This window comes from Acartia tonsa, chromosome 9 (assembly GCF_053477335.1).
Source record: "Acartia tonsa isolate MP-2025a chromosome 9, ASM5347733v1, whole genome shotgun sequence".
NCBI classification, from domain to species: Eukaryota; Metazoa; Arthropoda; class Copepoda; order Calanoida; family Acartiidae; genus Acartia; species Acartia tonsa.
The window spans coordinates 42,514,968-42,532,196 of record NC_137268.1 but is presented as its reverse complement, the minus strand read 5'-3'; the positions used below and the strand labels follow the sequence as shown (position 1 = coordinate 42,532,196).

The 17,229-nt window shown below is 41.6% G+C and overlaps 1 protein-coding gene across 1 annotated transcript in view; it reads left to right on the top strand.

Moving 5' to 3' along the window:
- LOC145328998 (uncharacterized) overlaps positions 1-16,059 on the top strand; it is a 46,809-nt gene extending 30,750 nt beyond the window's left edge. The window contains exons 20-31 of the mRNA XM_080172992.1: positions 3,224-3,291; positions 3,622-3,732; positions 4,034-4,099; positions 4,569-4,630; positions 5,235-5,359; positions 5,536-5,598; positions 12,869-12,944; positions 13,267-13,375; positions 14,017-14,094; positions 14,397-14,450; positions 14,905-14,996; positions 15,510-16,059. Of these exons, the coding sequence (XP_080029118.1) occupies positions 3,224-3,291; positions 3,622-3,732; positions 4,034-4,099; positions 4,569-4,630; positions 5,235-5,359; positions 5,536-5,598; positions 12,869-12,944; positions 13,267-13,375; positions 14,017-14,094; positions 14,397-14,450; positions 14,905-14,996; positions 15,510-15,695 (1,090 nt within the window). The 3' untranslated portion in view covers positions 15,696-16,059. The remainder of the gene's footprint in view (positions 1-3,223; positions 3,292-3,621; positions 3,733-4,033; positions 4,100-4,568; positions 4,631-5,234; positions 5,360-5,535; positions 5,599-12,868; positions 12,945-13,266; positions 13,376-14,016; positions 14,095-14,396; positions 14,451-14,904; positions 14,997-15,509) is intronic.
- The last annotated feature ends 1,170 nt before the right edge of the window (positions 16,060-17,229 follow it).

Below are 17,229 nucleotides of genomic sequence, written 5' to 3'. Positions count from 1 at the left end.
GTCTGTATACTGGTGGAGATCAACTACACAATGATATTATTATATTTATATTTTAGTTTCAGTATGGAATGTCTGTATACTGGTGGAGATCAACTACATAATGATATTAATATATTTATATTTTAGTTTCAGTATGGACTGTCTGTATACTGGTGGAGATCAACTACACAATGATATTATTATATTTATATTTTAGTTTCAGTATGGACTGTCTGTATACTGGTGGAGATCAACTACACAATGATATTAATATATTTATATTTTAGTTTCAGTTTGGACTGTCTGTATCTGGTGGAGATCAGCTCCATAATGATATTAATATATTTATATTTTAGTTTCAGTATGGACTGTCTGTATACTGGTGGAGATCAACTACATAATGATATTAATTTATTTATATTTAAGTTTCAGTATGGACTGTCTGTATACTGGTGGAGATCAGCTCCATAATGATATTAATATATTTATATTTTAGTTTCAGTATGGACTGTCTGTATACTGGTGGAGATCAACTACATAATGATATTAATTTATTTATATTTTAGTTTCAGTATGGACTGTCTGTATACTGGTGGAGATCAACTACATAATGATATTAATATATTTATATTTAAGTTTCAGTATGGACTGTCTGTATACTGGTGGAGATCAACTACATAATGATATTAATATATTTATATTTTAGTTTCAGTATGGACTGTCTGTATACTGGTGGAGATCAAATCAACTACATAATGATATTAATATATTTATATTTTAGTTTCAGTATGGACTGTCTGTATACTGGTGGAGATCAACTACATAATGATATTAATATATTTATATTTTAGTTTCAGTATGGACTGTCTGTATACTGGTGGAGATCAGCTCCATAATGATATAATATATTTATATTTTAGTTTCAGTATGGACTGTCTGTATACTGGTGGAGATCAACTACACAATGATATTGATATATTTATATTTTAGTTTCAGTATGGACTGTCTGTATACTGGTGGAGATCAGCTCCATAATGATATTAATTTATTTATATTTAAGTTTCAGTATGGACTGTCTGTATACTGGTGGAGATCAACTCCATAATGATATTAATATATTTATATTTTAGTTTCAGTATGGACTGTTTGTACACTGGTGGAGATCAACTCCATAATGATATTAATTTATTTAAATTTTAGTTTCAGTATGGACTGTCTGTATACTGGTGGAGATCAGCTAAACAATGATATTAATTTATTTATATTTAAGTTTCAGTATGGACTGTCTGTATACTGGTGGAGATCAACTACATAATGATATTAATATATTTATATTTTAGTTTCAGTATGGACTGTCTGTATACTGGTGGAGATCAGCTCCATAATGATATTAATATATTTATATTTTAGTTTCAGTATGGACTGTTTGTACACTGGTGGAGATCAGCTCCATAATGATATTAATTTATTTATATTTAAGTTTCAGTATGGACTGTCTGTATACTGGTGGAGATCAAATCAACTACATAATGATATTAATATATTTATATTTTAGTTTCAGTATGGACTGTCTGTATACTGGTGGAGATCAACTACATAATGATATTAATTTATTTATATTTAAGTTTCAGTATGGACTGTCTGTATACTGGTGGAGATCAACTACATAATGATATTAATATATTTATATTTTAGTTTCAGTATGGACTGTCTGTATACTGGTGGAGATCAAATCAACTACATAATGATATTAATATATTTATATTTTAGTTTCAGTATGGACTGTCTGTATACTGGTGGAGATCAACTACATAATGATATTAATATATTTATATTTTAGTTTCAGTATGGACTGTCTGTATACTGGTGGAGATCAGCTCCATAATGATATAATATATTTATATTTTAGTTTCAGTATGGACTGTCTGTATACTGGTGGAGATCAACTACACAATGATATTGATATATTTATATTTTAGTTTCAGTATGGACTGTCTGTATACTGGTGGAGATCAGCTCCATAATGATATTAATTTATTTATATTTAAGTTTCAGTATGGACTGTCTGTATACTGGTGGAGATCAACTCCATAATGATATTAATATATTTATATTTTAGTTTCAGTATGGACTGTTTGTACACTGGTGGAGATCAACTCCATAATGATATTAATTTATTTAAATTTTAGTTTCAGTATGGACTGTCTGTATACTGGTGGAGATCAGCTAAACAATGATATTAATTTATTTATATTTAAGTTTCAGTATGGACTGTCTGTATACTGGTGGAGATCAACTACATAATGATATTAATATATTTATATTTTAGTTTCAGTATGGACTGTCTGTATACTGGTGGAGATCAGCTCCATAATGATATTAATATATTTATATTTTAGTTTCAGTATGGACTGTTTGTACACTGGTGGAGATCAGCTCCATAATGATATTAATTTATTTATATTTAAGTTTCAGTATGGACTGTCTGTATACTGGTGGAGATCAAATCAACTACATAATGATATTAATATATTTATATTTTAGTTTCAGTATGGACTGTCTGTATACTGGTGGAGATCAACTACATAATGATATTAATATATTTATATTTAAGTTTCAGTATGGACTGTCTGTATACTGGTGGAGATCAGCTCCATAATGATATTGATATATTTATATTTTAGTTTCAGTATGGACTGTCTGTATACTGGTGGAGATCAACTCCATAATGATATTAATATATTTAAATTTTAGTTTCAGTATGGACTGTCTGTATACTGGTGGAGATCAGCTAAACAATGATATTAATTTATTTATATTTAAGTTTTAGTATGGACTGTCTGTATACTGGTGGAGATCAGCTTCATAATGATATTAATATATTTATATTTAAGTTTCAGTATGGACTGTCTGTATACTGGTGGAGATCAACTACATAATGATATTAATTTATTTATATTTAAGTTTTAGTATGGACTGTCTGTATACTGGTGGAGATCAGCTAAACAATGATATTAATTAATTTATATTTAAGTTTTAGTATGGACTGTCTGTATACTGGTGGAGATCAGCTTCATAATGATATTAATATATTTATATTTAAGTTTCAGTATGGACTGTCTGTATACTGGTGGAGATCAGCTCCATAATGATATTAATATATTTATATTTTAGTTTCAGTATGGACTGTCTGTATACTGGTGGAGATCAGCTTCATAATGATATTAATATATTTATATTTAAGTTTCAGTATGGACTGTCTGTATACTGGTGGAGATCAACTACACAATGATATTAAGCCAATACTTCCAGGTACTTCATTCTTTTAGCTTATTTTCCTTTAAGTTGGATGTAACCTTTTTTAAATTATGACCAAGTGTATACAAATTACAAGATTATACTTCACAGAATCAAATGAAATAATCATGATTAAGAACAGTTTGACTTAATAAGAGCATTTATTTTTTTGCAAATGTTCTTTACATTTTATTTATATATATTAACTTCAATTTAACATTAACATCTATAGACACAGCACTCATTCTTGGAATAATTTGTATTGACTTAATGAAAATGAACCATTAATATTTTGTTTGTGAGTTAACCTCTAATATATATTCAACTATTTATCTATCTACCTAGATTATGGATCATCTACAGCGTGGAAGCCAGATTCAAGTTCCAGCACTTTACCTGGCCGTGGCAATGGTTCCAACTTGTCTCATTGGAAAGATACTAGTCTTGGTAACCTAGGTGTGTAAATTTGGTCACCCTCCAACTTACGCATATTAGAATAGTTCATTATTCAAATATGACGTCATTCGGGATTTTTCAGCCAAAAGATTTTAAATTTATCCCCTTCTTAATAGACACTATAAAGAGCTTCATGATGTGGGATGCATATCTTATATGTCTGTCGTATTAGAAGATTTAGTTGGCCCCAGAACCGCTTTGGCTTTTCTGGTCAGCAAGCCTATGTATAGGACCTAGGAAGGTTTTTGACTTTTATCAGGAATGTAAATAGCAATGACTCCTTATCTTTAAATCATTTTAGGCCAATGGAAGGATAACCTGGGATCTACAACATCAATTGATACTGTCAAACAAATTTTATCTCCAGGTAATTTAACTCAACAATTTTTGAATAATTGATGAATGAAAAAGGATGACGTCATCCATAAAAGCAAAGCTCTGAAATCAAATGCAAAGTTTGAAATCTATAGGGCAATTCTAACATGCCAAAATATACAGACCCCAATTACAGAAAAGCTTCGCTTATAAAAATTGAAAAATGAAATGGAAAAGGATTAGGTTGAGATTAGAACTGGAAAAAGGTCAAATTAAAGGACTAGGACACTTGAAACGGAGGTATCAGTGCTTAAAATTATTGAATGAATTTAATACTATAAAAATAGCTAGTGGATGCGAACATAGCATGTAGGGACGCTGATCTCAGAAGAGTAAGAATTGGACAGAAAATAGCCTAAAATAAAAAAAATAAAATAGCCTAAAACCACTCTGGGACCTATTTGAACTCAAATAGTTCTAAACCTTACTACTGTATATAATAGGTTTTAATTATCGTATAGATTCAACAATGAATGTGGATGGAGATTCCCTTGCTAACAGCCAGAACATTGATATTGATCAGGTAGGTAGATTGTAGATACCTAGATAGATAGATACCTAGATAATTAGATACATAGATAGATAGATCAATAAAATTATTTACATTCAACTCTTAATTTTACAAATAACAATACATTTTTTTTCAATTCAAGAACAGTAATTTTTATTTTAAAGTCCTAATATCTTTAGGATCTAAACGCAAAAAATCTTGCGCAGTATTCTTGGATTGGAGTCGCTTTTCCTTTCCATTTAACACGCATCCGTGAACAAAATACTTAGTTGGGTTTTCAAGACAAAAAGGTCGACGATTTAAACACAAACGTCTTTTTCTCTTAAAAATCCTAATTTATCTCTATAAACGTTTGATCGATTTGTCATTGGATGTTATACATCCTTGTAATAACCAATCACAATGTTTTATTTAGATTTATAATGACGTCATATCCGGTTCATGATGACGTCATTGGTTCGAATAGTACATATTTATCAACCAATCAAAATGCTTTATTTTAGATTTACGATGACGTCATATCCTGTGTATATGATGACGTGGACTCAAAGTATGATGACCTGTTATTTGCTGCCATAGGTCACATGCTTCAACTAATCCCAATGCTTTATTTTAGATTTACGATGACGTCATATCATGTGTATATGATGACGTGGACTCAAAATATGACGACCTGTCATTGGCTGGAATAGAACCACCAGCTCCACCAATCAGGAGACGAGGCACTATTGATGAAGGAAAGTATCAAAATATACAAGAAAATTATTTATTTTTAAAGTATTTAAGTAAAGTAAACAAAAGAAACTTAATTGACAATTCTAAAGCTTTACAAATTATCTATTAAGCTGAATTTTTTTTACTTTAATCGTGTTTTTTGCAATATTTCTAACATTTTGATACTTTAAAAATGCAGGAAGCATGGGAATTGACAAACCCCTGCCCACAACTCCAAAAAATCCATCTCTTATTACGCTTTTCAGGTAATTATTCTTACTGTGCAATAAACTAACAAATTTACCATTTGGCTAGATCATGTTAAAGTTACTAGGCTAATAAATGTATAAGTATAGATGTATAATCCAGACAACTACATAAATTACGTTTCGGAGACTCTTTTCGTCTGCTAGCAAATTGTTTATGTTCTTTTGTGGGTACTGTGTGTTTATATTCCGACGCTATTAGCTGATTTCAAATACCCGCTGTGGGCAGAGTTACATAATAGTGTGGTAATACGACACCCAGACGGACAGGCCGTTTACAGAGTTGCTTCGCTGTGACTTATGATAACAAACCCCCCGCACTAATCCTATTATATCACTATCCATCTCATGACCGCTGTTGACCCCGCACCCAGCGGTCAAACTAGCCTGCCTAAATGTGGGGAGGGGACTTGAACATGCAACTATCACGAGTCCCTCACGCGCTTATATAATCGGGAGGCGCTGCCTCCCCTTTTACCACCGCTGCCCCCACAGCCTGTCTACCGTCGGGCGCTAAGCCCTAGCGCCCCACACCCCCTTCAAACCTAACCATTGTTATATTTTGTTGTATATATATAGTAAACATAACTTGTAAATATTATTCAGTTTAAATATATAATTTCTGTATGATTGAATCCTGCTTGTTTGTTTGGTAGAATACTTAAAGGCTAGGGCTCGTTGAATCCGAACTCGTTACCCCGTGGGCCGAGAACGCTCGGCTTACCAGAACTTGGTGTCAGCGTGTTTCAATCGAGCCTTACAGAAACTAGCCTATTCTACCTCTGATTGGACCCTTTGGCAAGTAAGGGGACAATCAGCCGCCAACTGACCCGTGAGACGGCCTTTTTAGGTCGAATTTCCATCATTTTGAACGCAATATGTGGGCCTCTGGCCTACGGCAAGCAGATTTAGCCTGCTAAAAGCACCAGTTAAGACGCTTTTTCCGTGTCGTGTAGGAGTAGCGCTAGGTGCGCAGCCACGGCAATCGGATAATTTAGCTCAGACGGCTACAGAACTGAGTCTAAATTGGCAAGTGTAGCTGGGACAAGCCCCAGGACACCCAGGCCAAACCTACGAGACAGACAGCTGTGTGCTGGTCTCCCTAAGAAGGCAATGTGTGGCTGCGAAGCTTCAGCACACAAGTAAGCCCTACCACTGCGACGGATAGCAGATTTTGAGCCACAGGCACGGCAGGACGGGTCATTCCCTGCCGCTGCCTCCCAGGATTCGAACCCGAGGCGCTGCAGGACGGGCCATTCCCTGCCGCCATTTTTCGGGATTCGAACCAGCGGCGCTGTAGGACGGGTCATTCCCTACCGCCGTCACCCCTCTGAACCTTGCAGGACGGACATTCCCTGCTGCCAGTGCTTCCAGAATCACACCTAGAGCTCCTAGTGATAACAACACATCAGTGTGTATAAATGTCAACCAAGTGATAAAAATAAATATAAAATTGTTGACCAAGTGATAATTAATAAGCTCTAGTGATTCGAAGCTACAGTCTAAGCCACCATGGTAAGCGATACCACCATAGCTGCGGTGCGGCCACCACCAAAGTTTCTGCCAACCCCAGCCGAACGAGAGGCCCCCTTGTCTCAAGGGCAGGACCTCCACTTCCCCTGCCATGTCAGGGTGAGGTTTCCTACTCCTGACCCTGCCCAGCATGTACAGGTTGATGCCATGATTGATTCTGGCAACCGTGTACCAGGGTCTGCTGTAATTTCTGAGCATCTCATGCACGCGATGGGCGTGCAACGCATGTTGATTCCGGACAACACCCAGATCCTGACTGCTAATGAGGAAGGCCAGCCCCTCCAGGTAATCGGAAAATTAAAAGAGTTATATATGGCAGTTTCACACACTCTTATACTCCATCTATACCACGTGACTGTGGTCCGGAATCTCTCACACCCTCTGAACCTAGGAGGGTATTTTCTCAAGGAGTTCGGAACTAGGCTCTGTTTCGACATGCAACCACCTTGCTTGTGGGTGCGTGGGGAGTTTATCCCACTCCGTGGCGTCCCCATTGACCGGGAGACAGCCGAGAGAGAGCTAAGCTATGAGGGGCCTCTGCCAGGCCCCCTGCCTGAGCAGCCGCGTGTGGTTGAGAAAGGCACACACTGGGTGGACGCTGAGCTCAACGCACACAAGGGAGCTAACCTGCTAGCCATGGGGTTGCCCCCAGTGCCCAAGGTGCCAAGGGAGAGCCTGCCAACAACGTTTCCTGAGATTGCCAGCCCTCCAGAACCAATCTTCTCCGCCGACATTTTTATCAACGGCCAGCCGTGTCCACCTGGCCCCCTCTACCTGGGACCTCCAGCCAGTCCACCAGCCAAGCCCGAGTCCAGACCCGTCAAGTCGCGGTCTGATGTACCCGGAGCCACACTCAACTCTCAGGCCCCAGCCTCTCCCGGCGCCGTGCCCGTCAAGTCGCGGCCGGACGCCCACGGAGCCAAAGCTGGACCCAGCACTTTGGCCTCTCCCAGCGCCGAGCCCGTCAAATCGTGGCCGGACGCCCCCGGAGCCACGCCTGGCTCCGACACGTCAGCCCCTCCAGAAGCCGAGCCCGTCAAGTCGCGGCCGGTGGGTCCCGGAGCCAAGGCTGACCCCGCACCAGCCACGTATAGGCTAAGCGCTGTCACTCCAACTGACGGTCAACCACCCCAGCTCCGCACAGCCAAGCGGGTGGTCCTGCCTGGCCGCGGGGTTATGGCGGTCCCTGTTGAGCTAGTAGGCCATCGCACCAAGGATGCCATTCAACTAGCTGCCCCAGAACAGAGGTTTGGGGAGGACCTTGTTATTCCAGAGGGCCTGTATGCCCACAGGCCTGGCTCTGCCACTGTGTTTAGAGTACTGGTGGTCAATGAGGGGGAGGTGCCCCTCTTGCTGGATGCTGGCCTCCCAGTGGCAGGGGAGCTGGTCAAACCTGACATTTTAGAGGTCTCTGATACGCCTCCCCCGCGTCTCCACTCGGTCCAAGAACCTGCTGAGCCTATAGACATGCAGGAGTTGTGGGAGGCCCTGGAGATGGAAGACAATGAGTTCCTACGCAAGGACCCCTTGCTCAAGAAGGAGGTCTGGACTACGTTGTCAGAGTACAGGGACGTCTTCTCCAATTCTACCCCCGGCTGCACAGATGTGGTTGAGTTGCAGCTGCGCCTCAAGCCAGGGACCCAGCCGATCCGCCAGAGATTTAGGGATCTGAACCCGCGGCAAGAGGCTGAACTGGAGAAACAACTGGACACCTGGCTACAGGAAGGAGTTATAGAGCCGTCGGACTCCGCCTGGAGCAGCCCCCTGGTGCCCATCAAGAAGAAGTACAGGAGCACCCGCTGGGCCGTCGACTACAGAGCCCTCAACAAGTGTCTGGAGCTGGACAGCTACCCCCTGCCTAGGATCCAGCAGTTGGTGGAACGAGCTGGCGGGCACCGTGTCTACAGTGCTTTAGACGCGGTGGCCGCATACTACACCATCCGTGTGTCTGAGGATAGCCGGCCCTGCACCGCCTTCACCACCCCCAGGGGCTTGTATCAATGGAAAAGGATGCCCTTTGGCCTGGCTACGGCACCGTCTGTCTATTCCAGGTTTATTGCAGGGGTCCTAAACCCACTAGGCACAGCCAACCTCCAGTCATACCTTGACGACGTCCTGACCTTCCATCAGGATACCTGGGCCCACCTGGCCAGGCTCCGAGAGGTCTTGGAAGCCCACCGTAGGGGAGGGATCCGCCTCAAGCCAGCCAAGACCAAGTTGTTCCGATCCAAGGTGGATTATCTGGGCCACACCCTCAGCCGTGAGGGGATAGCCATGCAAGAGGACTATATTGACCGCATCTTGGACTGGCCAGCCCCTAGCACCCCCAAGGATTTGCTGGCGTTGCTGGGCTTCTTTGGATACTACCGCCTGTTCATCCCAGAGTATGCAGACCTCACCTACGAGATGAATCGGCAGAAGACGGCCAAGGCCCTAACCTGGACGCCTGAGATGGAAGCCCAGCTGCTGCAACTCAAGGACAAGTTCCGCAAGGCCCCCATCCGAGCGCCGCCCAGGTTTGATTTGCCAGCAGTGTTCCAGCTCACCACAGATTTCAGCAGCCGCGCCATCTCTGCCATACTGAGTCAATGCCAGGAGGGCAAGGAGAGGCTGATTGCCGCCGTGGGGCGCAAGACAACCGACCCTGAGACGCGCTACCCGTCCTGGAAGGGAGAGATGGCCGCCATTATCTATGGGATCCGAAAATTCCACGGCATCTTGTCCTACCGCAGCTTCCAGATCAACACTGATTCCTCTGCCTTGCTACAGATGAAATCACTGAACACATCCACAGGGATGGTGGCCCGCTGGCAGGAGGAGCTAGCGGCCTTAGACTTTACCGTCTGCCACAGGCCTGGCACCCAGAATACCAACGCCGACGCCCTCAGCCGCCGGGAAGATGCCAACATGCCAACGGCTAGCCCCGAAGAATTAGCAGAGCAGGCTGAGTATATCCACAACCTTTGCCAGCTAGGGGAGGCCGCAGCTAGCCGGCCTCCTGCCGCCCGACTGGATTCAGCTAGAGTATTGGAAGCCCAGACACAGGACCCCCTCCTGCTCCGTGTCCGCCAATGGGTGGCTGATGGCAAGGCCCCAACCAAGGCTGAGCTGCGTGGCAAGGAACGAGACGAGCAGCAGTACGCCAGCCGCTTCCCAGCCCTGGGGCTTGACGAGCACGGCTGCCTCACCACCACTGACCAGACTCTGACAGGAGAGAGGACAAGATACCTGCTGCCTTCGGCCCTCCAGCAGGACGCGTTCTTTCTAGCCCATGGGACCCCCATGGCTGGGCACTTTGGGATGGACGCAACTATCGCCCGCGTTGCCATGCACTTCTGGTGGCCCAACCTGGCCCGTGACGTCTGCCTGATGGTACAAACCTGCCCTGAGTGTGTCCAGAAAGTTACCAAGGAGAGGCTGAAGCAGGGGATCCACGTGCCCTCCCGCCAGGGGTATCCACAGCAAGTCCTATTCATCGACCTGGTGGGGCCACTGCCAGAGACCCCAGCTGGGAACCGCTACATCCTCACCTGCCAAGATGGATTCAGCCGGTTTGTCAGCCTCTACGCCATCCCCAACAAGCGCACCCTCACGGTGGCTGAAGCCCTGTTGCACCGCCACCTGGCCACGTTCGGATGCCCCCTGAAAATCCATTCCGACAATGGAATGGAATTTACCGGCCAGGTATTCCAGGAACTGGCCTCCAGGCTCGAGATTGGCCTGACACATCCACCACCCTACAACCCGCAGTCCAACCGAGTGGAGAGGTTTCATAGGACGCTCAACACAGGCATGCGCCTGTTCCTAGACAGAGGAGATAACAACTGGGAGCCACACCTGCCTGCCATCGCCTTTGCCTACAACACCAAGGCCTGCAGATCCACTGGTGTGACCCCGTTCCTGGCCTTCTTTGGGAGAGAGGCCAAACTTCCGGTGGACATGGTGCTACGGCTGCCAGAGACCGAATATGCTTCAGTTCCAGCCAACGTCCAAGCCCTCTTGCAGCGCTACTATGCAGTGTATGATGCCATCCAGCAGAAGGAGGAGGGAGCCATCAGGAGGAGCGCGGCAGCTTACGAAGGCACGGCCAAGTATGAGGTTGGAGACTTGGTCTGGTACCTGGCCCCCCGCCTGGTGCCAGGGAAGGCAGCCAAGATTACCAAGAGATGGACTGGCCCCTGGAAAGTAGTGAGGAAAGCTACAGAAGTCCATTATGTCATTAAACCTGCCTCTCCAGTAGCCAGGATCTCAGAAGTTACCGCGCATGTAGGCCGACTGCGCAAATACACTGGAGATGTGACTGCCCACCAGATCCCAGAAGACATCCAAGTTGACATGGACGGCGACGAGGATGCCACCGAGCTGCCAGTTGGAGCGGCGGCGCCCGCAGCTAGCAACCCAGGAGAGTTCCCAGTGCACCAGCCAGCCGCAGCCGCCCCACAGCCTAGCGGCCAAGATCGTGACCCAGTGGAGGAAAACCTGCAGGAGCAGCCCAACGAACCACCGCCGCCGCCGCCCGCTCCAGAGCCACTCAGAGATGCCATCTGGAACCCTGACGCGGACATGGAGAACCTGCCAGCCAGCAGCGAGCCTGTAGGAGAAGAGCCAGCCACTGCGATGGAAGAGGCCGCCCCAGAAGAAGAAGAAGAAGCCATGTGCCCCCTGCTGATGACAGCCATCCCCATCCGGGTAGGAGCTAGGAGACCAAGCAACCTGAATCAAGCAGGCGCCCCCATGGAGTTCTATGCACCCTTTGCCATCACCATTCCACCCTTAGGAACCACCAGAGTCTGCCTAGGCCTCCGTGTCCAGCTACCTGCCGCGACAGAACTGATCCTGCAGACGAGGCAAAATTTCCAGCGGCGAGGCCTGGCCGTCGCCAACCCACGCCTAGAAGCCAACCAGGAGCTGACAATGCTGATCACCAACCACAGTCAGACCGAGCAACGAGTGTCCCAGGGAGCCTGTGTAGCCCGAGCTGTCCTCCATCGAGCTGTGCCCCAAGAACTGCCTGTCCGGCGCAGGAGCCGGCTGTCGTATCCCCAGGTTCAAGGCCTGGTGGCTCAGGAGCCACGCAACCCTTGAAGGGGAGGTTGTGGTAATACGACACCCAGACGGACAGGCCGTTTACAGAGTTGCTTCGCTGTGACTTATGATAACAAACCCCCCGCACTAATCCTATTATATCACTATCCATCTCATGACCGCTGTTGACCCCGCACCCAGCGGTCAAACTAGCCTGCCTAAATGTGGGGAGGGGACTTGAACATGCAACTATCACGAGTCCCTCACGCGCTTATATAATCGGGAGGCGCTGCCTCCCCTTTTACCACCGCTGCCCCCACAGCCTGTCTACCGTCGGGCGCTAAGCCCTAGCGCCCCACACCCCCTTCAAACCTAACCATTGTTATATTTTGTTGTATATATATAGTAAACATAACTTGTAAATATTATTCAGTTTAAATATATAATTTCTGTATGATTGAATCCTGCTTGTTTGTTTGGTAGAATACTTAAAGGCTAGGGCTCGTTGAATCCGAACTCGTTACCCCGTGGGCCGAGAACGCTCGGCTTACCAGAATAGTTCATGCCCCCTATATTCGCTAATTTTAAGGCTAGCCTAAGAGTTAGGGTCGCCAAAGACGTTGTCGTTATACAGTGGATTTATGATGACAAATATACATCTAACACTGGCATTTATACATCAAAATTTACATCTAAACTTTTTTTTTTTTAGTGAAAAGAAAAATGAACTGCTAAAAGAGAAAGAAGAAAAGAGAAAGCAAGCAGAGGATATAAAGAAGAAGGAGGAGGTAAGTGAATAAATATTTGTATTGTAGACAGCTATCCGCGTATGTTAAAATGAAAAATTTTAAGATTAAAACCAGCTTTGTTAGCCCCAAGGACCCGAAGGCCTGGACAAAAACTAAAACTGGTATTATTATTTTGATTTTCAATTATTATTCAGGCAGTGTCCAAAAAAATCAGCCATGTGACATCATAAAAATGGGGATGAAAGGAGAAGTGGGAAAGAAAACCCCTAAAAAAGAGATGGATGATCCCTTTTTTAGGACGTCACATGGCTGATTTTTGAGACATCGTATAACAAACTTAATTCATTATCCTTTATTCTAGGAGGCAAAGAGGAGAGAAAAAGAGGAGAAAGAGAGAAAGAAAATGGAGGAAAAAGAAAAGAGAAGATTAGAAGAGGATGAAAAAAGAAATCAACAACACAATGACAAGGAATTTTTCATTAATTTTATTCTTGTTACAGTAGCTGGACAAAGTGATTAAAAAATCAGCCATGTGACGTCATAAAAATGAGGGAGATGCGAGGAGAAATGGGAAAGAAGACCCTAAAAAAGAGATAGATAATCCCTTATTTTTATGACTTCACAAGGAAGATTTTTATAGATACTTTTCCAGCCACGTTGTTGCAATTGTATGAGAAGCAGCTTAACGTTATTCAATACAAATGACCAATAATTAGGCCAGTATACATTTTAATTGACCAATGGTAAAATTGTATTCTGGCCTATCATTGGTCATTTGTATTGTACAACGTCATTTTTTTAGGCTCTATAATCTAAACATAGGGTCAAAGATCTTGGATGGGGGGATTGTTATTTTAGCACGCTGCAAGTTTCACTTTATAAAGAAACATTAATATGATCCAAGTAATAATATATCCATTCTTGATGCTGTGAGTATTGGTGCAAAAAATATGACGTAACAAAAAAATTAGCCAATGAGAGGCCACTATAAATTTTACCATTGGTCAATAACGGCCTCTCATTGGCTATTTTTTTTTTGTTACGTCATATTTTTTGCACCAATACTCACAGCATCAGGAAAAAATAATAAAAATAATGAAATGACTGCAGGTGAACCAATCACTTTTCCAGCGGTTGTTTCAGAGAACTAAATCTAAGCAAGATGGAGAAATGGATATAAACTCTACAGGTTCATTGATAAATAGATTAAAAAGTAGATGAATAGATAAATAAAAATTTATTTCAATACTTATTTCAATATCATCCGAAGAAGTTGAAAATTTAATGATAAGAGGGCCCTAACCATTCGGGGGCTGCCCAGTACCAAAATAACCTAACATAACCTGAACTAAAGTAATAAACAATAAAATGAAACCTCATCCCCCCCCCCCCCACCCGAACCTTATTTTCAATTTCATTTCAAAATGAGAAGGGGTAAGGTTTCTAAGCTCCCCAGGAAAACTCCGAAATAATGTACTATTGATTTTTTAGATGAAGAAATTCCCCCGCCTGACTATCCAACTGAAAATCAAGGTTCCAACGAAGGTGAGTAGATAGTTATTCCAGTATGGCTTCGAAACCAATTATTATCCGCTGGATTATAACTGGTTCTGAGCGGTACTGAAAAATCATGCATAACATTGCATTACAGACAATTTTTCACGAATATTAAAAAAAATAATCCGGCCAGTCCCTCGATGATGCTGTACGTATTGGTGCAAAAAATGGGGACAAATTTCAAATTGTTTTGGCGTGTGACGTCATACCCCCATCTCTTTTCTAGGGGGTTTCTTTCCTCCTTCCCTTTTCTTTCCCCTCACTTGTGACGTAAATAAACAGCCCCGTCAAGTCAATTTAAAAATTGTCCCCATTTTTTGCACCCATACGTACAGCATCAAATAACTATTACAACTACTTTTTGACTACTAATAGAACATTTGAAGACTTAATTTTTTCTTTTTTTTTGTTGGAAAAATTCCTCAACAAATTGCTTTTATAGGTTACAGGGAAGGCAACACAGCATCAAATACACTTGATTCATTCAACTCTTATGGAGATCAATTTGCTGATCTAGAACAGATCATTTCACAAGTAAGCATTTCTATCTATCTATCTGTCTGTGTATTTATCTATCTATCTTTCAATCTATCTATCTATCTATCTATCTATCTATCTATCTATCTATCTATCTATCTATCTATCTATCTAATTATCTATCTATCCATCCATCCATCCATCCATCCATCCATCCATCCATCCATCCATCCATCCATCCATCCATCCATCCATCCATCCATCCATCCATCCATCCATCCATCCATCCATCCATCCATCCATCCATCCATCCATCCATCCATCCATCCATCCATCCATCCATCCATCCATCCATCCATCCATTTATCCATCCATCCATCCATCCATCCATCCATCCATCCATCCATCCATCCATCCATCCATCTATCTATCTATCTATCTATCTATCTATCTATCTATCTATCTATCTATCTATCTATCTATCTATCTATCTATCTATCTATCTATCTATCTATCTATCTATCTATCTATCTATCTATCTATCTATCTATCTATCTGTCTATATTTCAGAACCCCGGAGCCACTCTGCAACGCCTGGACTCGGTTGTGAATGATTTTACCCGCCAATACCCCACCGGTCAACCCGTGACCCCGTTATTATCCCCGCTATCACCACCAACGACGGTTGATAACGTGATTGATAACAATAACTTTGGTGAAGAAGTGAATAACAAAGCTATGCCAACTGTCCTTTAGTTGTACTAAGTTAAAATTTCATAAATATTATAAATGAAGTTTTTCATAGTGCCTATAAAAAATGACGTCATACTGGCCTATCTTTGGTCCATTAAAATGTATATACTGACCTGCCATTAGTTATTTATTCTGTGTATTGGCCTATCATTGATTATTTGTAATGTATGACGTCATCATTTTTAAAGGCACTATAAAGAATTTCGTTATAAATGTCAAGTGATAAAACAGCGCAATAAAAAAATACCAAAAAACTTGGCTATAATTTTTAGATTTATTTTTTTCATTTTGTTTGACCTAAAACAATTCAGCTTTTTATACTAAAATTGTATATTTATATAAGAGCTAAGTGTAGCTAAAAATGTATAAAAAATTATGACGCAAACTTTTAAAAAGGACGGATAATTAGTATTCCATTAAAGAATTAAGAGGTATTCTGATTTTTTTCTAAAAAATTTTAAAATACATTTAATCAAAATCCTTTAGCAATAAAAACTTTTGCCAAAGTCTTCGCATTAAACTCTTCACACAAATTTTAACATTAAAAATGCGTTAGGAACTTTTTTTCGATAAGTTGGTTTTAATATTTTTGTATAAATGTAATTTACTAACAGTTTTGTGTTTCTTTTTTATACTTATTTTGTATATTTATTTTATCAATTGTTAAATAACTATTATTTTATTTTATATATATGTAGTCAAGATCTCAATATAACAAATAGGTGATCTTACGAGTAAACTATTGAAATGATGAGTAGGAGGATGATTGTCTGTTAGTCTCCAAAGTTTTATAATTACCCATTCTTATTAGAAGACTTAAGAACCTAGTAATAGTGTCTGACTGATTATGACGTAAGAAAAAAAATTAGCCAATGAGAGGCCACTATAAATTTTACTATTAGTCAATAATGACCTCTCATTGGCTATTTTTTTTTCTTACGTCATAATCAGTCAGACACTATTACAAGGTTCAAGACTTAACCACTTTGGGGACATTATTGAATTCTGATTGGTGTGTTCATCAAATGAAGTGTCCGAACGTTTTAACCACTAGTTGTAATCTAAGAAAGGGGTATTTTTGTGTGTCATCATTGGACATGTCCATGATCAATTTATCGGTCATTGTCCTATCCCTTTAGATCCCTTGAAAATTGCAGCAAAAAATCTAAGGGCTCAAAGCATCTTTAGTAAAATTATTGGGGGTGAGATAAAAATAATAGACAACACCCCCACCCCCTCCCCCTCAGATTAACAAGTATTGCAATAAATATGCTGATAATGGAAATTTAATGTGATAGAAATATATTCAAATTTTTAAAGCAAATATTTTTGAAACTTCGGTATAATCTCAAAGTGAAATTTTATCTAAGACTCTATTTTGCTGTCCTGCTATTTTAATATACAAATCTCTATTGCAGTATGGCTTTGAAACTGATTAATATCCTCTGGATAAGAACCGGTTCTCAGCCATACTGTAAAATCATGTAATACAGTGTGTTTTTTTTTATGAGAACTTTTTTGAAAGCAATTTTACCCC